This window comes from Epargyreus clarus, unplaced genomic scaffold, assembly GCF_041222505.1.
Source record: "Epargyreus clarus isolate Ecla_fem2 unplaced genomic scaffold, WU_Ecla_fem_2.2 ptg000027l, whole genome shotgun sequence".
Lineage (NCBI taxonomy): Eukaryota > Metazoa > Arthropoda > Insecta > Lepidoptera > Hesperiidae > Epargyreus > Epargyreus clarus.
In genome coordinates this window covers 9,403,113-9,429,438 of record NW_027332234.1, presented here as the reverse complement: position 1 = coordinate 9,429,438, position 26,326 = coordinate 9,403,113, and the positions used below count along the sequence as shown (strand labels likewise).

General features: G+C 36.0%; 1 protein-coding gene across 7 annotated transcripts in view; it reads right to left on the bottom strand.

Moving 5' to 3' along the window:
- gus (splA/ryanodine receptor domain and SOCS box containing gustavus) overlaps nt 1-26,326 on the bottom strand; it is a 105,990-nt gene that overhangs the window by 63,142 nt on the left and 16,522 nt on the right. The window contains exons 1-2 of one of the 7 annotated variants that reach the window (XM_073088448.1): nt 23,843-23,995; nt 23,225-23,439 (exon numbers count right to left, since the gene is read on the bottom strand). The exons of 3 other annotated variants lie outside the window; for them this stretch is intronic. In XM_073088448.1, coding sequence (XP_072944549.1) covers nt 23,225-23,292 — 68 coding nt within the window. In that variant the 5' untranslated portion in view covers nt 23,293-23,439; nt 23,843-23,995. Of the gene's footprint in view, nt 1-23,224; nt 23,996-26,326 lie in introns of those variants that run through there. 3 more of the 7 variants (XM_073088449.1, XM_073088450.1, XM_073088452.1) reach the window with 3 other exon arrangements.

The following is a 26,326-nucleotide window of genomic DNA, read 5'->3' as shown; positions in this document are numbered from 1 at the left end:
AATTGATACAAAAAGCACGAATAAGCTCCACGACAGGAGGAGCTTCAATAATTTACACGTTAGACTGAACGTAAAAACGATAAACAATTTCAATGCACGGAGAAGCTTCCTACTCTGCTCTAGTGGAGCGTTCAAACTTGCGATTAACGTCGCATAAGTTCCATACATTGTATAAGCATGTTTCCGATATTATATAAACATAAACAGTTTTTATTCATGTGTAATATCGATTGTATATCGATATATATATATGTCTTTGGGCAACTGCTGTAAGAAAATATCGACTCAAAAACACACGTACTGAACTAAATTATTAAAAGCAAAACTAAAACTATTCTCAATCGTGCAATCGCTACGTTTCTCTACTAATTACAACACTTTATTAAAAGAGAAAGAGAAGAGATAATTAAATCGATTATGATCAATACTCAGTATTTCTCGATGGTTCGTTACTTAAATAACAACTTCTTATCAATACCGACAACTGTGACTTTAATATCGACGGACTCGTAAGACAACAGATTTCTGTATCGATATATGGGCTACGAAACAGTTAAACTGAAACGATCAGAAACGACCATATCTAACATATAGTCTTCAGTACACGTCCGCGTTTGCTTGAACGAACTTAATATCATCAAAGAAGCACGTGCAGTTTCACCATTACACAGTCTACGAAGTGTGCCTCAGAAAGTAACAATGGGGAAGTGCTCGCCAACCGTCACAATGACATGGGTGGGCGTCGCACGGGGTTCATTGAACGCCATTGTGAATCTTCAGGTAGGCACCGACACATGGGATAGTTTCACTTTGTATCCCAACAACCCTATGTGAAAGCATTGGTTTATATTGTCCCATCCGTAGAGTTGTTTCCTTTCAAACAGCAAAGAATCATAAAATTTAACATTTTAGTTAATTACAAAGCGTTATGAACAAAGTAAGCACTGCCATGAAAGCATTTATGATTGTAAATATACCTAATGGTCAGTTGATTAATGATTTTCTATATTACAATCAAAAATTTGTTATAAACAAAATTTCCTTCAACTCATTCCTAATGTGACTCACAAGTTCAAAGACACTGATCTTCTCACATATTTCGGTGTTTCCTCATACTATATTTAAATTTACGCGATCATTTTTTATGTGACAATACAACACTTATAAATTCTAGGTATAGCAGCGAATATAGAATAGAGAAGGGTTCAAAGTTTAAACTAGGTAAACGGATAGAATTTGCGTGCATCGACGTCAGCTTCATAATGGGTAATGCAATATTAAACGAGGCGTAAGATCCGGCGAGCTACTATACTTAAAGTATTGTTTTCAAACTTGATCATTTCTACTTGAATTTAAGATAACATGCTAGTTTCATACTGAATTGGTAAAATTCTTGAGTATGTACATAAAGCACTTTAAATTCTAACTCATTTACACACGCCGGAAATTTCAGCGAAGCAAAAAACATGATATTTGGTCAGTTGTTCTTACAAAGAAAAGAATTGTATACGACATGTACATTTCAGGTATATTTACACAAAGAATTTCAAGTGTTGTTATTGCAAAATAAATGCACTAAAAAAAATGCTTTTAAAAAATTGACTGTTCGACTTGTCAGTATCTAAATTGCTTAATCGAGTTAAGCCAGCAACTTAAAAATGGAAGATTTTATTAGCAAAAAAAATTTTAACAAAAAAATACAACCGACTTCTATGTCACTACAAAGTAAAAAACAATTGAAATAAATGTTGGTTTAGTACATATTTCTGAAGTCGGCGCTCAATATATTTCGTTGGATAACGATGTAAACAGCGTGTCTAATATGAGCGATAAGAATTATTAAAATCGGTCCACTAACGGCGGAGTAATTTGTGTACATACATAGAAAAAAGATACCGGCCGATTTGATAACCACCTCCTTTTTGAAGTCGGTTAAAAATATTCAGCCTATTTTTTACTTCAAAGTAGCGTAAAATAGAAAAAGTCAATGCAAGTTATGACTTAGCAAATTAAGTCGTAAAACCTTACGTTGTATTTTACAAAGTACTTGAACTTTGTCGGCACTACGTTTTTTTTGTTGGCGTGTCATGTACAATACTAAAACAAGACAAGATTTTAACAACGTACTTGTCCATAACAACTACTACAGCACAGTACAAATATATAGGTTCTTATACTGTGACTATAGTCTTACTATTTCGCAGATTTTGACATTTCAGTGAAGACATAAGTAAAGCACTTAAAATAAAATTGTACACATTTTATATACATCGACGTCAATATCATGCCGTTTTTTTAAACCATATTGTATATTTTCTGATTTTAAACAGTCCGTGAGCTAGAGCTCCCCAGCTGTGTGTTGTGTTCTGACACACGTGTTGTCGCAGTTAAATATAACCGGCAGTTCAACGCTCGAGGGGGGCCGGAGCGCACAGCTAACCTACTACCGTTATGGTGGATTACCGACTAAAACACCGCACTCAAATTATATACAAATTAGATTTAAATACTTCTGAAAGAATTATACTGATATAGTCTGACATACGACTAAAGGTGGTAGAGCTGTGTAAGCTATGAAAGAAGTAGTAACGACTTTGTTATTGACTTCAATGAAACTTTGTTGCGTTTTATACACATAGGCCTCTACAATATGATTTTTGTGTTGTGGACTCACAAAAAGTATACATAAGAAGAGCAGACTAATGGCAAGTAGTAAAAAGTAGATCTACGGTAGAAATCCAAATCTATCATTTAAATATCCTTCAAACCTTGATGAAGATCGAACGTGGAACTCTCGTGAGTTAGACCTGTATCGTGACTGTTTTGCCATTGATTACATGCATTGATTGGGTTCAATTGATTACATACACGATGTAAATTATCCGATGTTATTAGACTAGAATTTGTGCCATGAAGTGAAGTTAAGAAGTAACGACTTCAAACGATTTGTCGATTGCTGCTTCTTCACATAAAAAGATACGAGCTAGTGTTATGTTACGATCGGCTAATGGCATTAATAATAATGTAGTTTGTATGTAATAGTCTGCTACTTCCGTCAGATAAACATGTTGAGTGACTTAATCGTAAACTCGTCTCGAGTACCTACATTACGACTGAATCGATTACAGCGAATGGCTAAGACGGGATGAGTGAAGAACGCGATGTGCTGAGGTTTACGTTATGTTTAAGCTAAGTAAAAGTAATGTTAAGGTGGTAGAATAAACTAGTAGCGATTCCGTTGACACTACCGCTAAAATTATTTCTCCTTATTAACAATAAATTATAAATAATATATCTTTATCCTGTCTCGTGCACGCGTATCCACCATTTGTTAGCCCTTTTCCTTTCACAGGTCTGCTGGAAGAAATTTCATTAGGAATAAGCAGTACCTTTGCATAAAATGTTATTTATAAGTCTTTTGTATTAGTTATCTGTGTGCATAAATAAATAAATAAATAAGCAACCGCTGCAGAGGGTGTGGTAACCGTCCTTAAAATACTTATACGACACATTTCTAACTTTCTACTCAGGGGAAGCAACGCATTAGTTGTCGAACTCTAGTAGGATTTTAATTATATTTGTGGATGAATACAGGGTTCAATGGGGGGCTATGACCAAGAGGTGAACGACATGCTTGTTTGTAACTTAATTTAAAGAAAGGTCATTTACCAATGGTCAGTTCATCGAATTTTTAAAAGGATACACATTAAAAACAATAAACCCGCCAGTTAATGTTTCTGCAAGTCCTTATAAAACCTTTCATAAACAACTCCTTTATTAAGTAAGTACAATTGCAAATGAATTTAATTAATTTCTTTTCCATGTATTTTTTAATCGAGAGATATATTTCCAACTGGCTCTCATACTGGGTTATTTGAATTAAAGGAAATCCTAAAATAATAACAATAAAAAATACGTAACCATAATTATAGTACTTAAGTGCTAAAGTACTTACATATGTATTGTAAATTCAAAACGGTGCCCAAGCATTATACCTTAAGTATACAATTTTTGTATTTATCTTTCGTATTCTTAGTTCTACAATCAACAATAATAATTGTACAATCCTACAAACAAAATGTGTATAGATGACAATAAATATAATTTTTGAAAAGCCGAGATTAAACGCAGCAAACAGAATCGCAACAGAGAGCATGATGCTAACTGCGTGATAATGGTCCCCATCCATTGTCTGTGGAATAGCGAAGCTTTTCTAAATATTACTTTCAAAGCTGGAACGTTGATGCTGTAAATGCGACTGCAAAAAAGACTTCTATTTTACGGAAGAATAATAAATGACGATGCCATTAATGAAGGAAATCACAGTGAATAACCGTTGTTTAGTACTAAAGATTTTTTTCGCGGTATCCGATAACGCTTTGTTTACGTGGGTTTTTCTGTTTTTCTTTAACGTCCACTGCGCCGTTAATTAGGGGACTTTTTTGTTAAAACTTTGATTCCACTACAGTCCGCTTATTATAATAGAAAATTTAGCGAATGTTTAAATCTGAAACAAGGCCTTTTTACTTACAAACTGAAGAAGAAAACCATTGGTGGTGATTAATTAGCGTCGCCCAAGGACATCATTATAAGCCACGCTGTAAAGAGCAAGGGTTCTATCCGAATTCAATCAGAGATACGTTGCCACTCCTGAAGTTTAAGATGGTTGTCTCCCATGTAAGGTCATGGTAAGAGACATACTTCTCTGAGGCGTTCCAACTTAGTCCTCAAAAATACATGTAACGGTGGAACCGCCGTTCGAACCATACTAGCACTTCCAATATCCTTTACAAGAACCAGTAATAAGCAAAATGCAGTTAATTTATTGCCACGTGTATAAACGTGCAATCATTATAGCGTGCTTTACGTCCATTTATATTATAACTCATGACATAAACATGGCAAATGAGAACATTTGCCATGAGAAACCTATTGTATGTACGCCACTTACCAGAAGGTAAGTGGCGTACATACAATAGGTTTACTGACTTTTTGTAGGACCGCTGAAATATACGCTCAAATATGCTCGAAAATACGTTAAAGGTACATTATACACTGTTTTGAGTAGGTATTACCATAATATTCATTACCACATAGTCCGAAAAAAATGAATAGAGAGAATTAAAACGAACGTCAGGTGCAAATAACTTTTAAAGCATTATTTTACGATGCGTTTAACTCTATTTATTATATTGCATTATCTATGAATGTAAAGCCAACCTACAATTATGACGTATTGAATTGCATTATTCATATTCAGTTATTAATCGTATTGACGGCGAGTTTCAATAATTCCTCCGATGAAGAGGAAATGAATATCAATATACAATATTCTATTTACATTATGACCGAGACCCGACTTCTATATGTTGTTAGGGATGGCGATTCTTTCCACACAATATCGATTCTTGAATCGATTCGCATCGAAGTGCGATAAATCGAATCACAAAATTAGTCAAGGCTCGAAGAATCGATTCTCCAAAAATCGATCTTCGATCTTTTGGGGGTAAAAAGGCGAAAAAGTGTCAAAAAAAATGTCATCAGGACCAAACAAGCACTGAAATAAGTCCGTTAGCAAAAAAATGTCTATAACACATTTGATAAAGTCAATCAAGTTCAAAAAGATCGACTTTCGATTTTCTACGAATCGATCCATTGCCGGAAATCGATTCAAATAATCGATGTTTTCGTCTAAAAGATCGATTCTTCGATTAATCGATCTCAGATCGCCATCCCTATATGTTGTAGATACCTACTTATATTTGTAGTTGAGGTTCAAAGTTTGAAGCACGTGTCGAGTGCAGGTTTCGACGATTCCTGCGATCCAACTATTTTCATTTAACACAACTTAGATGTCGGACTATTGACGTACGTAACCTACTTTTCCGAGTTTCAGTCAAGTTTAAGTAGAATGGGAAAACCTGTAAATACTATTATATGTGCACGTGGCGGTTGAGGAAATTCTTCCCATTCCTTTTTGCATACAATTTGTAATATTTTTGGATATTTGTATTTTTTTTAATCTTTTATGAGATAAACTTAAAAGACGTAAGAATGAACTTTCATGTCTATATATGTTGTGTTAAGGCAGCCTATGGAGCTCACGAACATGATAATAACTCTTAATAAGGTCAGAGTCTAAAAATACATTTATACTTAATTGTCTCAGGCAAATGAAATACCTAAGTCTGTTACCCCACTACACATTAAATTAGAACAACAGCGACAACCAACGCACGACAATTAAGTCGGGCGGTGATTCTTCCGCAGTTAAATCATACCTTATAAATTTTTTACAATAAATAAACAACAAAGCCATACTACTTCAATCTAAGCACACCATAAATACACGTCAATACAATGATATGGTAGGCGGCTTTGATTATAAGATTGATGTTGCGCGAACATGTGAATAACCGGTGAGTTTTTTTAAGTGTAACGACTTCGAAATAAAGACAAAGAGGTTCGCACGACCTTGTCGGCGTGTGCCTTACTGGCAGGGTTGCCAGCTTTACTATAATATATAACAGGGGTCTATAAACTATAGGGGGTAACTAGAAGATGATAGAACGCTCTGTGGTTCGCATCCAGTGGCACCATCGCCAATACAAACAGAGCAGAGTCCTGCTGCGTTTCTGGTTTCACAGGCGTGGTAAGGCTTATATCCGATGTTTTTATCCGAGGCGTTCCAACTTATCTCCTGAGGGGCGGTAGCACATTGCGGTAAGCTAATGGAGTAGTAAAAGGATACTTCATATTTGAAAAGAATACGGAAACTGATTCTTCTTATGAATGGATTATTTTTTATATAATATTTTAACACCTTATCAAAGCACATAATACTATTATTGTAGAGAATAAAGTGTCTTAAGATGAAAGTGAAAAAATATAGTTGATATAAAATTTCCATTCATCCTCGACATTTTTCGTATCTCTATTTATTTGGAGTGTACTTTAATAGCTGACAACCCTACTCGTTGGGCTGACGAACGCGGAAGCGTCTAACGAACTACCGCCTACCAACCTTACGAATTCTGTAGTTAAACGATGCTCGGCCGTTTAGTTGGGACTTCCCATAACCTCTATGAATGCCACCGGCCTATGTTGCAAGATTTTATCTTTTAATAAGTTTTTTTTCGTAACTCAACACTAAGGACGTACCTATGAGTTTCATTGTAAGTACAACGTTATAAATGCCCTTGTAAGGACTTGGCATGTTATAAATTTTACTACGAACAAGCTAATAAGGCAACGTGTACCTACAAAAACGAACATGTGCTAAGCAATATACTTATTTTGTATTCGCGATTTGCGCGGCGATCGCCGCTGCACGGAAAATGGCTATGAGATCTGAACAACTCATAGCCAATGAGGTGTTGGCGTTTATACAACACGCCATCGACACCATGGATGAAGTCAGCATCATCCAGATCTGTAAGACCAACTTTACACGCGAGGAGATCGGCGGTGCCAAGATCCTCCTGTTTGAGTCGCTCGGGATGAGCGACCGGATGCCTTCCCGCAGGAAGGACGAAAAGGGAGAGAAAGGACTTCAGGACATAATCAATCTCCTAAAGGTGACTGATCCTGATGACCTGCCAGCTTTTGTGGCGAAGAACATACACAAGCTGCCGCCCGTCACGTTCGACCATGTGGATGTAACCAGGCTGTTGAAGGACATCACAACACTGAAGACAAGCCTGGCGGAAGTAGTGTTGAAGCTAGAAGCCTCGCAAGACACCATCAGCGACCTACGGACTGAAATTGCTACATTACGTAATACTGTGGCAGTAAGTAGGTCGCCAGAGGTTACTAACATCAACACGCGTCGTGGGGCATGTAACACCTCGTCAGCAAGTTTCGAGTCTGCGAAACTTGACACGACCCCGACCGCTGCGCCCGCATGTGGTGACACGTGCGTCACCCGCCCCGCACCTCCCCCCGCCGAGGTGTCGCCGTGCGTCGTCATGTCCACGCCTCAACGTGGCTACGCTGCAGCTGCCTCCCGCCAGCTACCCGGGAAGCGGAAGACAACGAGGCCAGAGAGGGAAAGCGGGAAATCCCGCATCGAACCCCCTCGCAGTGCGGTGTCCAACCATGTGACAGACAAGGACGGCTTTATTAAAGTCGAGCGGAAGAGGAAAAAGCCTCCTTGTCGTAACCAATGTGGCACAGCACCGACAGGAGCGGATCATGTATTGCGTCCTGCTGTTCCCGTAACGCTCGTGTATGTCTCGCGGCTTCACTACAACACGAAGCCGTCTGATGTAGTGGAGTATTTGGCGATCAACACCAATACCCGACTGGTGGTCGAGAAGTTGGAGGCGCGTAACGCAGTGAACTTTAGTTCATTTGTTGTACGCGTCCCAACCGAGCAATTGTCGACGTTCCTGAAGGAGGAACTGTGGCCGCAGGGAGTTGTGTTCCGGAAATTCCGTGGACGGAGAGGACCCCCGGCAGTCACCAGACCCGCGTTTCACGTCGCCGCAAATACGTGATTTAGTTATAAGTATATATTAATATGTATGTTAGTCTGTAAGGTATATATGATATGGACCTCTGTATTCAATTATACTTTTGTATCTTTGTTTATATTGTCTGAAATAAATGTTTATTATTATTTATTATAAGCAGTATAAAACCAGGCTTTATTTATTAGTAATGTATAATATGTGCTTTATTTACTTTAAACTACGACACGATAATTATTAAAAACCTTATCTGATAATAACAGTCAGCTGTAACATAAAGTTATTACTTTATAACGTACTTTATTAAGTTTTTATAATGTCATTAGTTGTTTATAAAATCTAACTAGTTTCGGTATAATAACTTATTACGACAAACATTATATAACGTACAATCATATTTTAGCAAGCTTACATGCAATAGTCGAAATAGCCTTAAACTTCGCGTCCAGTGAATAAATCTTGTTTTATCGCAACCCCATCCGTTCCACAGCGTGTTTTACCGGTATTTAGAGACTTTAGCAAATTACATTTCACATCGTACAATTTCAAACGTTTCTTGACCTGTACCCTTATTTTACGTTGTCACCTGTTTATACGTTTTTAAAAAAATAAGTTTTTGTATTTGTTTACGTATTTACCCATACATTTCCAATCAGCGCCCCCAGCGGACTGTATCAGAACTGATTGGAAATGTATGGCTAATACGTATACAAATATAAAAACAGACATTTTTGTAAAAACGTAAAAACTCACACTAACACTGTCTGTATATCGCATATTACCAAAATCATTACACACTTGAAACACTCAAAATACTTTAATCTAAAATAAATAACCATAACAGTATAGAAACAGGTTTTTAATTAATACAACACGTATTGTATAACAAAAAGTCATCTAATCGTTTAGTATAAAAAGACGTTACTTTGCGGAAGGCTTTAACGCAAATAATAATAGTTTGCATAAATTCGCGGGAATTTGATGACTGGTCTATCTCATAATATTTTGATTGAACTTAAAACCGTAACATAATTACAATTTGAAATTTTCCTTCCTTTAGTTTTGCAGCAATATAGCGGAAGTTAAAATGGAAACACACTAAAACACTTTGGAAGTGATCATTATAAATCAGAGTAAATAGTGCACTAAGTTTTTAAAATACTGGAACGAATAAAGTAGAACCGTTAAAACTTCAAGATTTACTAGGTAGCCTAGTTGAAATGGCCGTTCAATACATTACTATAAAGGCGATCAGATTAAGGAATAGTATTAGAATTATAATGCTGAATCTACGCGCTTGCCAAACCACAATAAACCGTCACAAATTTAAAGGTGTGGATAGAGTGTTTGACTTGGTTTGTGTACCAAATTGTTGCAAACAAATCAAGTCGAATGTTCTACGAACATTCGGCTTGGATTTTGTGGCAAGTACCAAGCATGTGGATGTTTTATAAGGGTAAAGACACTAGGGTTGTGAGTTGATGAAATTATCGATAAGAATATCGATTTACACTAAGGTTCCAAAAATATAGATAATCGATTGAATCGAAAGTTTCAACACGGTGATTATTTATCAATAATATTAAACGTTTACATACTTGTTAGAATTAGCCGCCCGTCCTCTTAAACGTACTGCCCTACGAGCCACGAGTAATGAAGAAAAAGGCTTCCAATCTTTATAAATATAAAGTTTTACCTGTTCCCCATTTATAAGTTACACAATCTCTTAACTCTTTCACTTTTAAACCCTCACATTTCCCAGAAACACTTACGAATGGATAAAATATTTGCAATTACGTAATTAATAGTTTCCGCAAATATTAGTTCACTACTTTCATATAGTGATATTTAAACATTTCAATGGGATAATGTCGTATCAACATTAGACATATTACCCATAACTTATGGATGATATTAGGTAACATTTGATATATTTTTGCACTTGACTAACAATAGTCAGAATATTTTAAAGTAAAACAGAAGGCGAAAGGGACCCCTTTACCTAGTCCACTGCCCATATCCCTTAGTTTTTCAAACCAGGACAATGCCTTAACATTGTAATGTACGAGATTCCGATTCGTGTTCGCATTTCACAGAATAGCACTACTGGTTAAGAACGCTTGCGTTCTATCCGGGTGTGGTAAATTTATTAGTTGTTATTTACAAGATGGCAAAATGCTAGCAGTTTCCTTATTTCGTCACTAATACTTAAAAGAAACGTAAATAGTTTTATATGAGGTAGTTTTTCTATTTTAGTAACATATTCATCTACTCATACCTAGCTTGAAACACGTCTGTGCTTTAAATATTGTTATCACATAATAGTCATTATCACCACATTAACAACGGGTTTCTTTCACAATTTTACTCCTTAAGCTATAGTATAGTCCGCGCCAAACTGCTATTCCGCTCTGAAGTTGTTGCGAGCAGGTGTAGTCATACAATTTCCTATAGCGACACGATACATTTCTAAATTCAGAGCGGACTAGCAGTTTTACGCGGACTATACATTTTACAATTTTCACGAGAAGACTTAGGTTACATTATAACACTTTATTACTGGCTTTTTAACATACTAATTCACTTTTCATTGTACCTACTCATTTTCAAAGTGTATGTTTAAGTGGTTTTGTAATGCTTGCGTGGATCTGCACGATAAAATTATACATTTTTGATACATTTTCAGTTTATGCTCCGTTCGCGTTTACTGCTATTGTTGTTAATTTGAATACAGAGTATATTATTAATGCGTTTGCATGAAAAATGTTGGGCGAACCTTTCAGATTTACTGATGAATATTAAGTAAGTATAAGAAATAATGTTAAATCGGAGTCATTTTGTTATCAGATTACGGTTATAAATTTCTTATTTTTGAACTAATTAGGGAATTATGATTAGCTTATTGTCGCATATAAATATGATTTAAGGTGTCACCGCCTCAACATCTATTTCAGCTTTGAAACGAATAGGTTGTTGTGTTCGGCTTGCAGGGAATGGCAAGACAAAGACAATTACACGAGGCAGGACTCATATATGCTCAACCACAGTTGCGAGTTAAATTCTATTTGGGGTTTACGTCCGTGGGCACTTTCCACTTATCATCGGGTGGATTACATACCTACTCGTTTTCTACCTCAAATACATAAAAAAATGGAATTTGAGTTGCATTTTTGTATCGTAATACAAACGATACAACCTGTTTATGCAATACCTAGTTCCGTCCTTGGCCAGTTGATTGGTAGAAGAAATTTCCTGAGCGTTTCCGTGGTTTCAAGGGCACGTTGAGTAGCCCCGATTGTTATCATTAGATAACATTCGTTAAACCTTGCTAAGGCCTTATACTTGTTACATCACTCTGAGGGGCTGGTCAGTAAGTTGTAGTTCGAAACTGTATTATAAGATCATACTTCAAACAACTTTAACTTCAACCTTAACTTCAAACTTCCTATGCCATTAATATTGGCAACATAATTTATTGAACTGAAAAATGTACAAAAAATAGCACAAAAAACATGCCAAAAATAGAATATTTCCGTAGTATCTATGAAAAAAAAATACTGATTATAATTATCTTAGAAATAAAGAACAGTATAAATCTACCAGTACCTGTCATTTAGTAACTGGTCGGGCGACGTCCATCTATAATAATCTAGTATTCGTATGTATCTACTATGGATATTATTACAATATTAAAGTATTTAAAGAGCTAACTTTACTTGAATAACCAGTTTAACTTTATTAACAATATTTTTAATTGCAAAATCATACACACACAATCACATTGACACACCAATACATACACGTACTATATAATCGGTAACAAATCGCTTCAAATCTAAGTAATATCAAGTAGGTACTTTAGCTATCAGTTCTATGTATTTGAAAGGTATTATGACCATTATACTTAAACTGGGGAAGTACCACGGCCGCACCTTTTAACGTGAAGTCTTTCGGTGGGAGGTTGTGGATGCCTGCCGACTAACTTATGAGTCAATCATGTCAATCTTCAGGAATAGCAACGCATCTAGAAACAGTGTGAATTCTATGTTAATATATTTTATTATTCTAGTAGATACTTGTATTTCCTTTTTTAGGTAATGATTTTTAAGCATTTTTATTAAAAAAAAAAGCTATTTGAACGCTTTTTGGAAGCGTCAGTGTAGGTATTTTGTATCAAAATAGTTACATTCGTGTTCTAATTTCTAATACATACATACATTTCAAAACATTAGCATCCCGGTGCAGTCTGGTAAAAATACACACAATACTCAGCTGATTTCAATATAAAAATACATAACTCAGTCAACAATGACGCACGATATATTATTTACCTGTTACATGTCCGAGTTCCGAGTACTTACAGCAATTACACACAAGTGCCTAATAAATAAAGACTCGATTGAACTATTAATATTGACCGCATTTCTTGACATTAATCCATTACGTACTTAACCTACTTGTGTGGTGTCTAACACTAAGTTTAGCAACTAACTACTTTTATTAGTATTTTGATCGTACATACAAATTACATTACAAATTGAAAATTTGTGAAAGTATATAATAAACATGGATTTGAAAATATGTGTCGCCAAAATACGTAAAACATGATTTATGGCCATTTACTTTTTTAATTTATATGTGGTTTTATTATTAATTATTAATTTAAGAATATACGATTTACCATTAACAGACCTTCCATAAAAGTTCCTGTAAAAGTCGGAGAGTAAGACTTAGTAAATAGGTACAAAACTACTTTAGTTTTTATGTTTTGGTATCGTACAACATAAAGTCAGGAATACCTACATAAGTAATACGAATATACGACTTCCTAATAAAAAAATCTATTAAAGCTGAAATAAATGTATAATTTTTAGATCAAAAAAATTTAGAAGTGGGTCTTAAATGTATATACATTATTATACATTTTTGAAAATATATGAGAACTAATTATATCATTACATTGAATGCACAGTTTTCGGCGCATCTCATCCTACCGCTGCTTTTGTTCCTGTTTAATGTTGAGATTTAATAATGGCACTTGAGACGCGATGTTAGTCGAAATTGTAGTGCCGAAGCACCCGTCTGCCGAGTTTTGGCTGTAAAATGAAATGTTTCCACTAGGTAACATCATATTATCAGACTTCTGTAATGGCTGTAATCATTTATGACCATTGTTGGGAACGGGTATCTTCCTACAACTGGAGTATGCATGACCATGCAGATTTAACGGAAATTTGTGTCTAAATTTAAGGGGTCAATTTTTATTTGTCCATTTTCCATTTATCGGATAAAATTAAACATGTTCAAATTACTACTTTGTTTTTAAATCCACCTGCACAGTCAGAACATTAAGGAGAGCTAAAGCAGCTTTTATTCATATACATTTTACGAAAAAGAACATTAACTCAACTAATGACCTAAGATTGTAAGGTTCGGAAGCCTTCGCTTCTTTCGAACATCATTCTGGGAGGTGGGGTGTGGGGGAGGGGGCCACGAGGTGTCAGGGTTCGGACGTGGACATTTCCATCTAAGACGTAAATAGGTCATAGACGTACTTGATCTTATCCTGATATTGTAAAATTGGATCGGCACTGTCCGGCATGAAGTTATCAATTTGATGTTGAAGTTTATTTATTCCTTTAAATCTATATGTATTTCATGAAATAGTCGGAATTTGTTCGTGATCATCTTGTTCGACTCCTTGCGGATCTTCTTAAGAGAATAAAAACGTGAAGGCGTAGTGTAAAATAGACTTCAACCTTCATTCAGCCTTGCGAATAAATTATAATATTTTCCTCTATCTTTAAAAGAGGAAGTGTTAGTAAATAATCTGAGTATGGCTTCTTACTCAAAAGTTCTTGAACATACTTTGGATTCGAATCCAAACCGTAAAGTAAATTGGCTACTATCACTGACATTACCTACATATTATGACGACTCTCTTTTCTTTCCAAGTATCGAGGCAAAAGTAATTGGGCGGGACCACTTCCGAGCCGTTGGGCACATTGATCAAATAAAAAATGCTTCCAAGGTTCCGTGGAGCGTCAAAGCAAATGGGATCCATATTACTATACTTTACGAGATGGATTTTTACGCTCTTAATGGCGTTAAATTGTATGTTATCTTCTGAAGCTGGTTCCGAGCAACATGGCAGGTGCGTAAAGTGGTATTATAACATTAATGTGGACAAATAAGTTTTCATCCAGACACTTTCATAGAAACAGATCTGGCGTTTTTTTTATGCAAAATAAGTACGGAACACCGGACAGGAAAGACGTCCTTTTGATTTTTTTTTTGAAGTTATTACTAGTTATTACTATTTGAAGTTATATTTATTTGATTTTGATGTTATTGGCCAAAATAATAAATAGAGACTATTCCATGTAATTGATGCATCAAACTATTTGAACTACCGAGTCGTCGATCATTGGCTCGTAGCTGCGTCTGAAGACTAAACTGGAACGTCTTATATATGTCCCCGCTTTACAAACCAGAACACATCCACTTTAGAATTTTACTACAGTCACTGGTAGAGATTTATCAGGTATTAAAAACTTAAGGGCAAACGCCCTTCTGTACCATAAATTTATGTTAGCGGTGATACATTAAATAAATGAGGAAGAAATTGGAAAGGCGGAGATTTTAATGAATTATAAAAAATACAAATGTCCAATGTTAATCTAGTGCTGAATATATCTTATCCAATGTGGTTAAGTGTCCAACCTAAGATATTCAGATAGAGGCGGCGAGCTAAGTGGTCCTTTGACACTTGCCACACATGTTTATGCCCGTGTCGGTACACTGAACTCCAAGAGATAAAATGTTGCCGGTTCCAGGAATCGGGCACGAGCGGACGTCGGTCCTTTACTGGCACTCCTAATAGAACCGTAAAACGGTCCTTAGAAGTTCTTTCTACATTGACAGATTCATTATGATTGAAATTGGTTTTCGTAAATAGCTTCGGCCATGTCTACGTGGTGGACTATTTAATTCCATTTTGAGCCCTGTGTTGAGCGATGTGACAACAAAAGGTTGATGATGATAGTATCTATATTTCGGGCTAAATGTAATTTTAATTACCTACGTCGAAAAATGTCTCCAATAATATCATAATCGTCACAAAGTAATTTTATATTTCAATAAAGTAATTTAAGTATATGTGTACATACTTTTCACTTTTGTAATAAACAATAGTTCCAAATAATACCTAGAATAAAAATTCAATCATCAACTAACAACTAGAACTGAAATTGTAAAAGTAACCTAGCTGTCTATTTCACTCGTAAACTAAACACATTAATTCCACATCCGCGTAAAATTGGGTAAAACTGCAACGTGTGGCTCGGTCAGAGATCAACCGCAAGCCGTAGGTTCGGTACGACGGTTGCGTGTTACCCTCTACTTACAACGTTGAATTATACAATAAAGAATCGATAAGCCCCCGCTACTTTGTAAAATACGAAATACCCTTTCACATAACACGAACTTGTTAGTGAAACAATACTGATGTACGCCGCACGAGTTAGGAAAGGCTAAATCTATTCTGAGGAAGAAAAAATGTTATTTCTTGGAATGAAAATTCGGTGGAATATAACTTTTTTTCTAGATGTAAGGAATAGCTAGAGATAATAATGTAAAGGTGTATACTGAGCTACTAAAGCATCGAATTTGCCTCTGAAAGTTTGGTAGTACTCAAACTTGTTTTTGATTAATAGCGACGATCTTTTAGGATTTCTAGAATAAGCTAGAAGTAACAATGTAAAGTTGTACTTTGAACTACAAAATATTTATTGAAACGACAATTAGGTAGGTTGAGCATAATCTTTATTTATAATTTTTCTTTTGTTTGGTCAACAGTACGCGACACTGTACTTTTTAGATAAAACAAGAAGCGTGAAGTAATAATGTAAAGTAATAACATTTGAAATTTTGAAGCGTTGTCTTCCAAAGGGGCACTTGTGTTGAGAAAGTGGCATATCTTCGTTACATTTGCGAGCCGGTCGCCGCAAGGCAACCCCGACGGGAATCGGGATGGATTGTCATTGTAGAAAACTCTTCCGGGAAATAAGCTGGAGCTACAACTGTTAGCCAGAATTTGCGGTATCATGTATAAAACATACAACGAAATTGTTCTGAAGTTAAACAGATTCTGGAAACTATGTTATTTATTTAGTGTTTTGTTTCGGGACATGGCTTTTAATTAAACTTTCTATAGGCAAATTATTTACTGCAATGATTTCGTAGACTGTAACGAGGTTGTTGATATTATTTTGGGCCAAAAACTTCATTTCCCAAGAACATATTTATAGTAACAAACAGGAAGATTAGTGTAACGACCCACCATACTCGCCCACGACTGGATATTTTTGTTATGTAGATTAACGCTCCCTTTTAAAAGTCATCAACTTCATATAACCGCTATAATGTTTGAGGTAAGCTTTTCCGCTACGATCCCAGTCACTCTCGCACGATTTTTCGGAATTTACAAAGAATCCTAAACAGTTTCTGCCATATTCGTGAAGTTTATTATAATGTAATAATGCCATTAAAATTGTTTCGTTATTTCAATCAACCTCCTAAAAAAAGAGCCCGTTCTTAACTTTCATCTATTGAGCATTTTAAATCTATAGGTTTGAAAATGGAACGTTCTAGTTATTTAGACAGACCCGGCCCTTCAATATTATTAATTTGAACAGATAAACGACGTTGCCTTAAAAACTGTCAACGAAACTACTCCCGATCGCGCATAAAATTCATAACATGACCGCCACCGACGTTTTAGGTAAGATTATTGCGATCGTGAGCGGCGAACGACGCGGGTGGTACGCCACGTTGAATATAAACGCCCTGTAAACATTACACGGCTACCAGCTAGTATCCGAGTGGTCCAAGCTAATGATGTGCCGAGTCGGCCATTTTTGGTATTCGCGTACTTTAGTACTCATATAAAAAAGAATCGAATCAGTACTAGAGTTCAGGTATTCAAAATGTATTCGAGTAAGCATGAAGTAGCCGAGTACTTAATAACACAGTCCAATAGCACGGAAGAGCAAAAATAAAAGGGGCACTCACTAAACATAATTAAGGAAGTGTTACTTGCACAATTCCTGCTGCATTCACTCGTTTGCCTATATAAGGTACTGAAGACTGGGGTCAGTGTACGAGTACCGTCAGTATTCGAGTATCACTGGTATTCGAGTATCACTTATTTGTACTCGAGTACTGACTCGATTTGACTTGACTTGGCACATCTCTAGTCCAAGTTCATTAGGCCCCTTTTTAATACGACAGCTGCGGAGCGGCCGATCGGTGATCGGGTTAAAGTAGTAAAACTATACGGAGATTAGTATTCAGCGCGCAAAACGGCTGTTATGATTTTATGTATAGCCGATAGAATATTTTTAGAGAATTTCGCGTAAACGGCTTACGAATGGGGCGTGAGAGGTTTATAGAAATTGTGGCTAGAGAATCAATAACTGTTAAAGGTGTAGATTTGAGGAAAACTTTTCTATTTTCCTGAGCATAAATCACGTCAGGTAAATTAAATGCAAATCGTTTCAAATGCGTTTCGCTACGATAAATGCATAACAATGTCAAGATAAGAAACTAAAGGAATTCTAATAAAACGAATCAGAAAAAACTAGGTCACGGTTCGCAATCGGGATCACAAAAGAAATGAGGAAAACGATTTCCAAAGGGAGTTTCAAAGTGAACTAATAGGAAAATCTATTTTTGACGGTAACGAACATACATATACTAGTGTTGTAAAATCCGTAAATTACTTTTTGATGTAACTGAGACGGGTGGAAAAACGGAACGGATTAAGCTTTCGCAAATAGCCAGTTTTTAGCGGAACGGTCTAGATCCGTCCCTCCATTCGTCTACGTCTGTTCGCAGCTTTACTCAAAAATTATAGCGTTGATGCAGCTGCGCAAGCTGGCGTTTATATACAAGCCGTGCTTTATAAAATATCACACAGTTAAATATATTTCGAAAATCTGAAACGTTTCGTCAACGATCAATGTTGGAAACTTACAATCTTTGACTAGACTTTACTTTAAACGATTTTTATCAAGACGGTGTTAAGTTTGTAAGTGATTGTATGGAAAAACTGCGTACGTATTCGTTCTTATACGACTCTGTTCTTTGTATAAATTATTGGAATGTTTTGATTGTAAATAGAAATGCAAATTAAAATTATATGTAATTCATACTACTAAAGAAATATGTCGATATTGCGTCGAATACATTGGTAACAGCACGTACGCAGTATACGTCACCAATAGTATTTTTGATACTGGGTTTATACAAAGTGTGCATCCGTAATTTTGTTTTATCGAGAGTTGGTCAATTCTCCGTAACTTGACTGCAAACATGATGAGTATGTATATACCTTGGCTATTCTGAAAAGTACGTCATAAAATTTAAAGCTATAATTTTCAGACCATGGAATTCAGCGTTTACTTACTGATACTAACATTGCTCGCGTTTCTACTAAGGTCTGACAGGTGTAGTAAACGTTAATAATACTACCTCCTTTAATTAATAAACAACCTATCCATCCAATATTGACAAATTTCGGTCTATTGGTTAGGATTTACGATTTATGTTAGCGGGCGCTAGTCTGTAAGGATAGTTGTCGAATGTATCTTAACGTATCGGGTTTCATTTTTTTTTATTTTTTTATTGTTTAACCTAACGATTAGGCTGGCAGGCCAATGCATCGCCGGATTTGTATGAGAACTCTTTTTGCACCTTTTTTGAAGAGCCCCATGTCATAGCGCTCCGGGAATACCTCAGGAGGAAGCTAATTCCACATCTTACACGTCTTATCCACCTCTCCATGGTTATTTCCACATGTTATCTGTCATGTTAGCTTTTATCTTATTTAACATTAATTTATTACAGATAGAAATCTACATGGGACATCCCTGCGTTGCGTATTCTTACCTAATAATACGTAGCGTTTTTCATATTTTTTCATGTTCCCCGTATAAATATAACATTTTATGCAAAATATCGTTCTCAAACATAAGTTATGCTACTTTTAGAGCAACGCAGTAAAACTTCCGATATCGCTCATAGCGTTATTATCCGTTATAAAGGGAAAACTTCGAGTCCGCTTTATAGCTACACATATGGAAGTATACTTTAATTGCAGTGTTATTTTATCTTTCCGTCGGATCAAAGGAATTTCATTTTGTTCATAACTCGAGGTCAATTGCTTTTGTTCGACTTAAGGCACGTAGGATTCCTTTCGTATTAGTGCAATAGTGGTACTGTTATCTAATGTTACATAACGTATTAAATAAGTATTGCTTCCGAACATTAACGTTGAATATATTAAAGCGAGTTTAGGAACTAAATTTCCTACAACAAGGAGTCACTCACGCTTTGTATTTTCTTTAAATTGTAAGTAACAAATTATTGGAAATCAATTTAATCCTACTTCTATTTTTTAATGTAGATCTGACGCCTGTTACCGACCCCAGATGAGTTTGTGGTTCCACCTAAGGTCCATCAGACATTTAAGTTGGATATCCCCATGTACTTACTTGTACTGGACACAACACAGCTACCACTTTTAACAGAAATATGTAGGTGTGGTAGTCACTGGAGTCGGGTCACAAATGGGTCTACCACCTTCAATGACTATAACCTATAATGAATTATTGGATTTGTCCAAATTTTAAAAGACTCTACACTACTTTAGTTGCCACGACTTTAATTAGTGTCAAACTGTATTAAATATAGTTTTCTCTTTAGATTTAAGCTCAAAACGCCATTCCGTACGACATGCGTGGGATGAGCTCTTGGAATTACAAAAATCCATTTAGCACATACATGACATATGATATTTAAGAACAAAGACTCCACTGATTGCGCACACGTGTAACATTGAATGCGTCTAGACGACATAAACGCTATACTCAAAACATTTAGCTGTTCACACACTAGAAACTAAATATTAGGTCGTAAACTGACGCGAGTTTAATTTGATGGCAATGACGTGTTGTTAAAACCGGCTATTTAAGTTACCATGAGCTGATTTAAAATTATATCAAAAATATTCAGGTACTATGAACTGTCCAATACAGTTTGTGACTTATACATATGATGGACCATCTTAGTGGTCCGACGTGGCACTGCCTTCAGATACACTTAATGTTCTACATCGTTGGTACGTCCATGAGCGACGTTGGCCACATACCATCAGGCGGACTATGTTCGTTTGCTATTTCAACCTTATAATAAACTTTTCTATATGAAAAAGATAAAAATAGTACAGGAAATACTGACATCTAATGGTCGTTTCATGCGGGCATTTGCCACATCAAACGAAACGCTAATCCGTCCCCCGCTTTTAGGTACTCTTGCGTCTTTTAAGAGGCTGGTGTCGCGAAGCTTCAGAGATATCTCGGAACAAAATTCATTCTACATTTTTTGTACGTGAACAAATGAATCAGACAAAGTACCTCGCCATTGAAGTCTTGGTAAAAGCACCCTGCTGTAAAACAAGATCGTAGCCAAACGATAAGGCGATATACCTACTTGTAATTTTTTTGTTACGTTCAAGTTTTTTTTAATTGCATTTGACATTTTCTAGACTAACCTTGCGTTGACCCATTAAACTAATTTAACTAATCGTTACTGACGTGACACCGTTTATGTATTTACGTATAAGTTCACACTATTAACATAAACATTAATAAACATAAACCATTATCAATAAATCCGTGATTGGGTATTGCTAAACCATAAATCTGACGAATATCTAACGTCATAATTCATAAACGTAGTAAATTTCCACTTGCAAATAATTTATTAATTATGTCAACAGAATACGCACTATAAATGTCAATTACATTACATCTATAAAATAAATTAATAGATGTGACCGATCGCAGTTTGCTCGCATCAAACGACGTACTTTGTAATTGTGTATTGGTTACATGCCTAGCCTACTATGTACCTAATAACTTAATTAAATAAATTAATGAAACGCTTCGCACTCGCGACCACTTACAAGGATTACTGTGTCGTGGTGAGTGGTTTGTTCACCTTGGATATTTACAATATTAGAGGCATTGCCAATACATTGTCAACCTGCAATGTTTTTGTAGTCTTGAAGATCTCTTGACTATGACAAATAGAAATGGAAATAGTGAAGGTTTTTCGCAGTGCGCACTCAAATCTATACGTTCAATACTCAAATGAAGATTGCCTAATGTCGATCCGTCATTTTTATGTGGCTAGTGACGTGATGATAGAATGTAATGTGGGCATCCAATTGAATAGTTTAGTAGAACAATCAATATAACAGAGGCGATTTAACACAGGTAGCAACCCAATTCTTCCTTGCTATTAAAATTTGGGGATCATTGATGATTCCAAATGTCACAGACAAATATATGGATCAATAAGATTCTTTCGCTTACAAAAATAAATACCTTACATACAGAAATCTGAATTATTTAAATGTATGCTTGATCGGAAATTCTGTTCTCGACCTTTTGCAGTAGTGTCTGACATAATAATGTTTACGATGTGGACTTATTGATTGTTTCTAGTCCTAATATTTCACACATAACGATATAAAATATTAATTAAAGTAACACAATTCTTTTAGCATCCAGATTAGAATCTAAACTGAAGAATAATTATGCGATGTACGAAGAACTCAATAGTGTATCTCTTGAAAGGTTAAATGCAAATTCGATATACAATCTTGAACATAAAAATACACTCGTAAATATTTAAGATTCTTGCAAGAGAAGAAGGAACTAAAATCTAATAAAACTAAACATGCGCTACAAAGAATTAGTCATTGCTATTAAATGACGTCAACCATTAATAGAGTGATAAACGTGTTTTGCTAATGGACTTAAACAAATATTCGTAAAGCATTAATGCGATTGTAAATATATTATGAAGCATTGTTAAGAAATAAGCAATATTACACAATGTGTTATGTAATATCGTAAAAACACTTATTTTAGTTTTTAAAGGCATTAGGTATAATCCTGAAGTATAATTTAATAAAGTTATCTTTCCTATATTTTTTTAGAAACCTATTTTACTATTCTCGCAAACTATTTCGGGCAAAAGGAAGAGGGTTAAACGCAATACATGGGATCGAAATCTTGTGTTAGTGGAAGCTTTGTAATCTCCGATTGCCTAGTGTTAACAATCTGTTACGATTTATTTATTTTTGTTCTTAAGGAAAATATTTGCTATAGAAGAACCGGAGTCACACCATATCGATGGGAAAATACTTTTTTATTCTCGTTCTATTGCAGATTAGGTATAAAATTATAATATTAATCTAGGATCTAGATTGCATGTATACTTTATTATAATGTATTTTATCTGAGCTGTCAAACGTCGGGACTGTAAAGGGCACATGTATCGTATCGGTATCAAGGAGTTGGTATATATTTGGGGCAATGGCCTTAGATACCACTGACGTTACCATCGCTTATTTCTTTATCAATTATGAAACGAATATCAAACGTCTATATTTCGATTACATCGTTGACAGATATGCGATACTTGCGATGTTGTTGCAAGCGTATAAGGAAGTTATCAACACTAGACTATTTAAATCCTCTCAATAGGTTTACAAATGAAGTTCCTGCATGCATAAAGTTCTTAGCGATGTATCACTTGTTTAGTTATTTGTCTTATAAGTAAGGAATCTACAGTTTGTTGATGTGTGATCGATGACATAATAAGTTGTACATGTTGTTTACCTAGCTAGGTCAAGAGCAGCTTGCATTCCAGCCGCCACGAACCACCAGGGCGGCAGCGGCGTGCACATCCGCTGCGGGTGTGCACCTCACGCGACCATGCACACCGCGACCACCACGCTCGTAGTTCCAAACACCGGTTCACATTCACCACTCGCACTGGGGTAACTAGGCGCCAATGTCAACGCAGTGTCATGGTTCACCGCCTCTTAATTGACCTAAATACAGATAACGGTGACGTAAAGCGTTTACCAACTTGGGTTTACGTCCGCGACAGATCTGCGAGTTTTCCGGCGCATGGATCGATACAAAAATTAATTGTTTCTTATGGTCAAAGTTACAGGATCTTCAGTTTCAAGTTTTCAAAGGAAACGTTGATCGCAAAAGAAGTATTAATTGCACGAGATAGGAGTAACTTCAAACTTGTAATTAACTTGAAATTTAAGAGCGGTAATAAAAATATTAAAGCAATAAAACTGCACGATCGAGACTCCAATTTTTTTCAAACTTTAGGGGAGTCAATAATTAGAGGGAGCGACCGGCTGAATGAAGAGAATAAGGGTTGTTATGGCGGCAGCGGTAGGGTCGATAAACTTTTTATACGAAGGGCCAAAAATTTACTCGCAGACGAGTCGTTATCGAGCGCAGGGTTAGGATGCGCGCGGTAGGAGAAGTCAGATGGCGCACATGCAAGGGTAAGTTCGCGTAAAGGAGTCGCGAGCAACGCGAGGCGGTCGATCAGTGCGTCGCTCGGCTCGGAACTGACGTCGGTCGGGAGCCAGTCGGCCAGCGCGCCCGCCCCCGCGCGCCAAGTGCTGCCCTGTGATAACGCGCCTTGCTGACGCGCGGCGTCCCGACGACATAATCTCACAAAATTCATCATGTCATAAAAGGCTTCCGTGACAACGCTGATCGAATGCTTTCTTACGGAAAATCATACCTTCCGACATACAGCCCCTGACTGAGAGAATTAGATATTATACGGGAAGCCCTACGCTACGTCGGTATCCGTTAGAGAATCCCGTTCTTTTTTGGATGATTTTAGACGAAATAAAATGTAACTTACTTATAAGAAAAAATATTTTTAATGTTTTGTGAATCCAATAGGTAGTAAAGCATGATGCGGGATTTTAATTCACTCGAAAATACAATTGAAACCGCAATAATTATGATTAATTAAGATGTTCTTTGAATTTCGTGTGACCATTTGTTTTATTATTAGCCAGTATTTATTTCATATTTCGCACGTACGCACCTGATATCCCTTACCAGTATTAAAAAAATCGATGATTTAACAAACCGTCTTAACGACGAGATAAGGTTAACGTTGATAGTTCGTATATCAGCTCTTCAACATTAATAAAATTTATACACCTAATAATATAAGTTTAATGAGCGTGTACATTAAACATTTAACGTTACAACATACTCGTATCATTAAACTTTATAAAGACAATTTCGAAAAAACTCAAACTAACACGGATACGAAGTTTCTTATGTTTCTTCTTCACAAATATAGATTTCTAGTGTAGAACCCATCCCGGCACGTATGCGACGTTGCCCATAAACCATTCCGATATCGGACGTTGCTCTAAGCCGCGCCGTCCATACATTAAGATATTGGGGAACCGGATAAAGAAAGACTGCCCAGAAAATATATTTGGTTAAAATTTACTGTGTTCATATCAGTTTTTCTTTACTTGAAAACGATAAGAGGGACTTTTTAATAACAAATTGTTGGCATTTTGAAAACCAATTATACTAATATAACTTTACCGTTAATTATTTACAAGATAAAAATATATAAGGTGTTCATGGTTACGCACGATGAACGCTAAGAGGAAAATTTGTTGTTTTGAATTGTAAGGAATTCCTACAATATTTTGTTATAATGTTTTTCGACAACGCTCAAAACGGCACGTTCGAGCAACGGCATACAAGAACCAGTCTTTTGCGTCATACAGATTTTTGTTTTATGAGATTAAAGGAGCAAACGGGCTGGCGGTAAGTGATCACTGCCGCCCGTGGCCATCTGTATCCATCTCTATATAAAACATCTTACATCTGAAACATAGGTACTATAGATGCGTTGCCATTCCTGAGATCCACCCATAACACACCGAAATGTAAGAACTGCTTCATTCTAGTAAAAGGTATGGCGTATGGCAGTTGACTACTAGGTCTACTAACTAGTCCCTGTAGTTCCGGGACCAGAATAGGGCTACGGTATCCCCTGCCTGTCGTAAGAGGCGACTAAAAGGGGCTTCCGGGGTTGCGGGCGGCAAGAGTGGGAGCTCGACCCGCTCGGCTAGCGACCCCGGGAAAGACGGCGGTATGTGTGGTCCCACGGCACCGGGTACCTTTTGATGGTTTCCCCCTCGAAAAAAAAAATATGGTCGGTTAGGTAAGTATACCTACTCCACCACACGATACTTATTTTAACACTTTTTAAAGATCGAAAACATAAAACAGGGAACCATTATTGTATTATCCAAGTTTACCACATTACAAATACGTGCTGTTGTTAGGCTCAAAATACTTGAATCTAATTTATTTAAAAATATTTTAGATTATTCTAACGAGTGCGCTAATATGCTTCGAGTAGTTTATTTTTGTACTTGTAAATTTATCTAAAATAAAGTAAGAATATTTGTAATGGATTTATGATATTAAAACATGAAAAATTCATATAGAAGACTATGAAGGTTATAAGCGAAATATTCAATGTAAGATGTAGTGGCTAGTTTAAATATTTATGAGATATTTTTATGCGCAATTCGTAAAATAGCAGCCTAGACTGTAAAATCGAAGATTAAAAAATGGTTCATAGTTTTCTTCATCTCTATGCAGTATTGGAACACTTTTTCGGGTTAAAAACCCAACTGATTAATTTTGTACGAAAGTTACGTCTAAAAAAGCTATATTTTGTTTCGTTTTTGTTTGCTTGTGTGTGTTATGGTTCAAACCTTAAAAAATAAAAAAATGTTTTATGATTTCGTATGCCATATAAGAAATTGAGCTTAGAATGTTTTATTAACTTTCATCATTAATTTTAAATTCCATACATAATTTCTTTTCTTTGTATAGTTATGTAGGCGTAAGAAG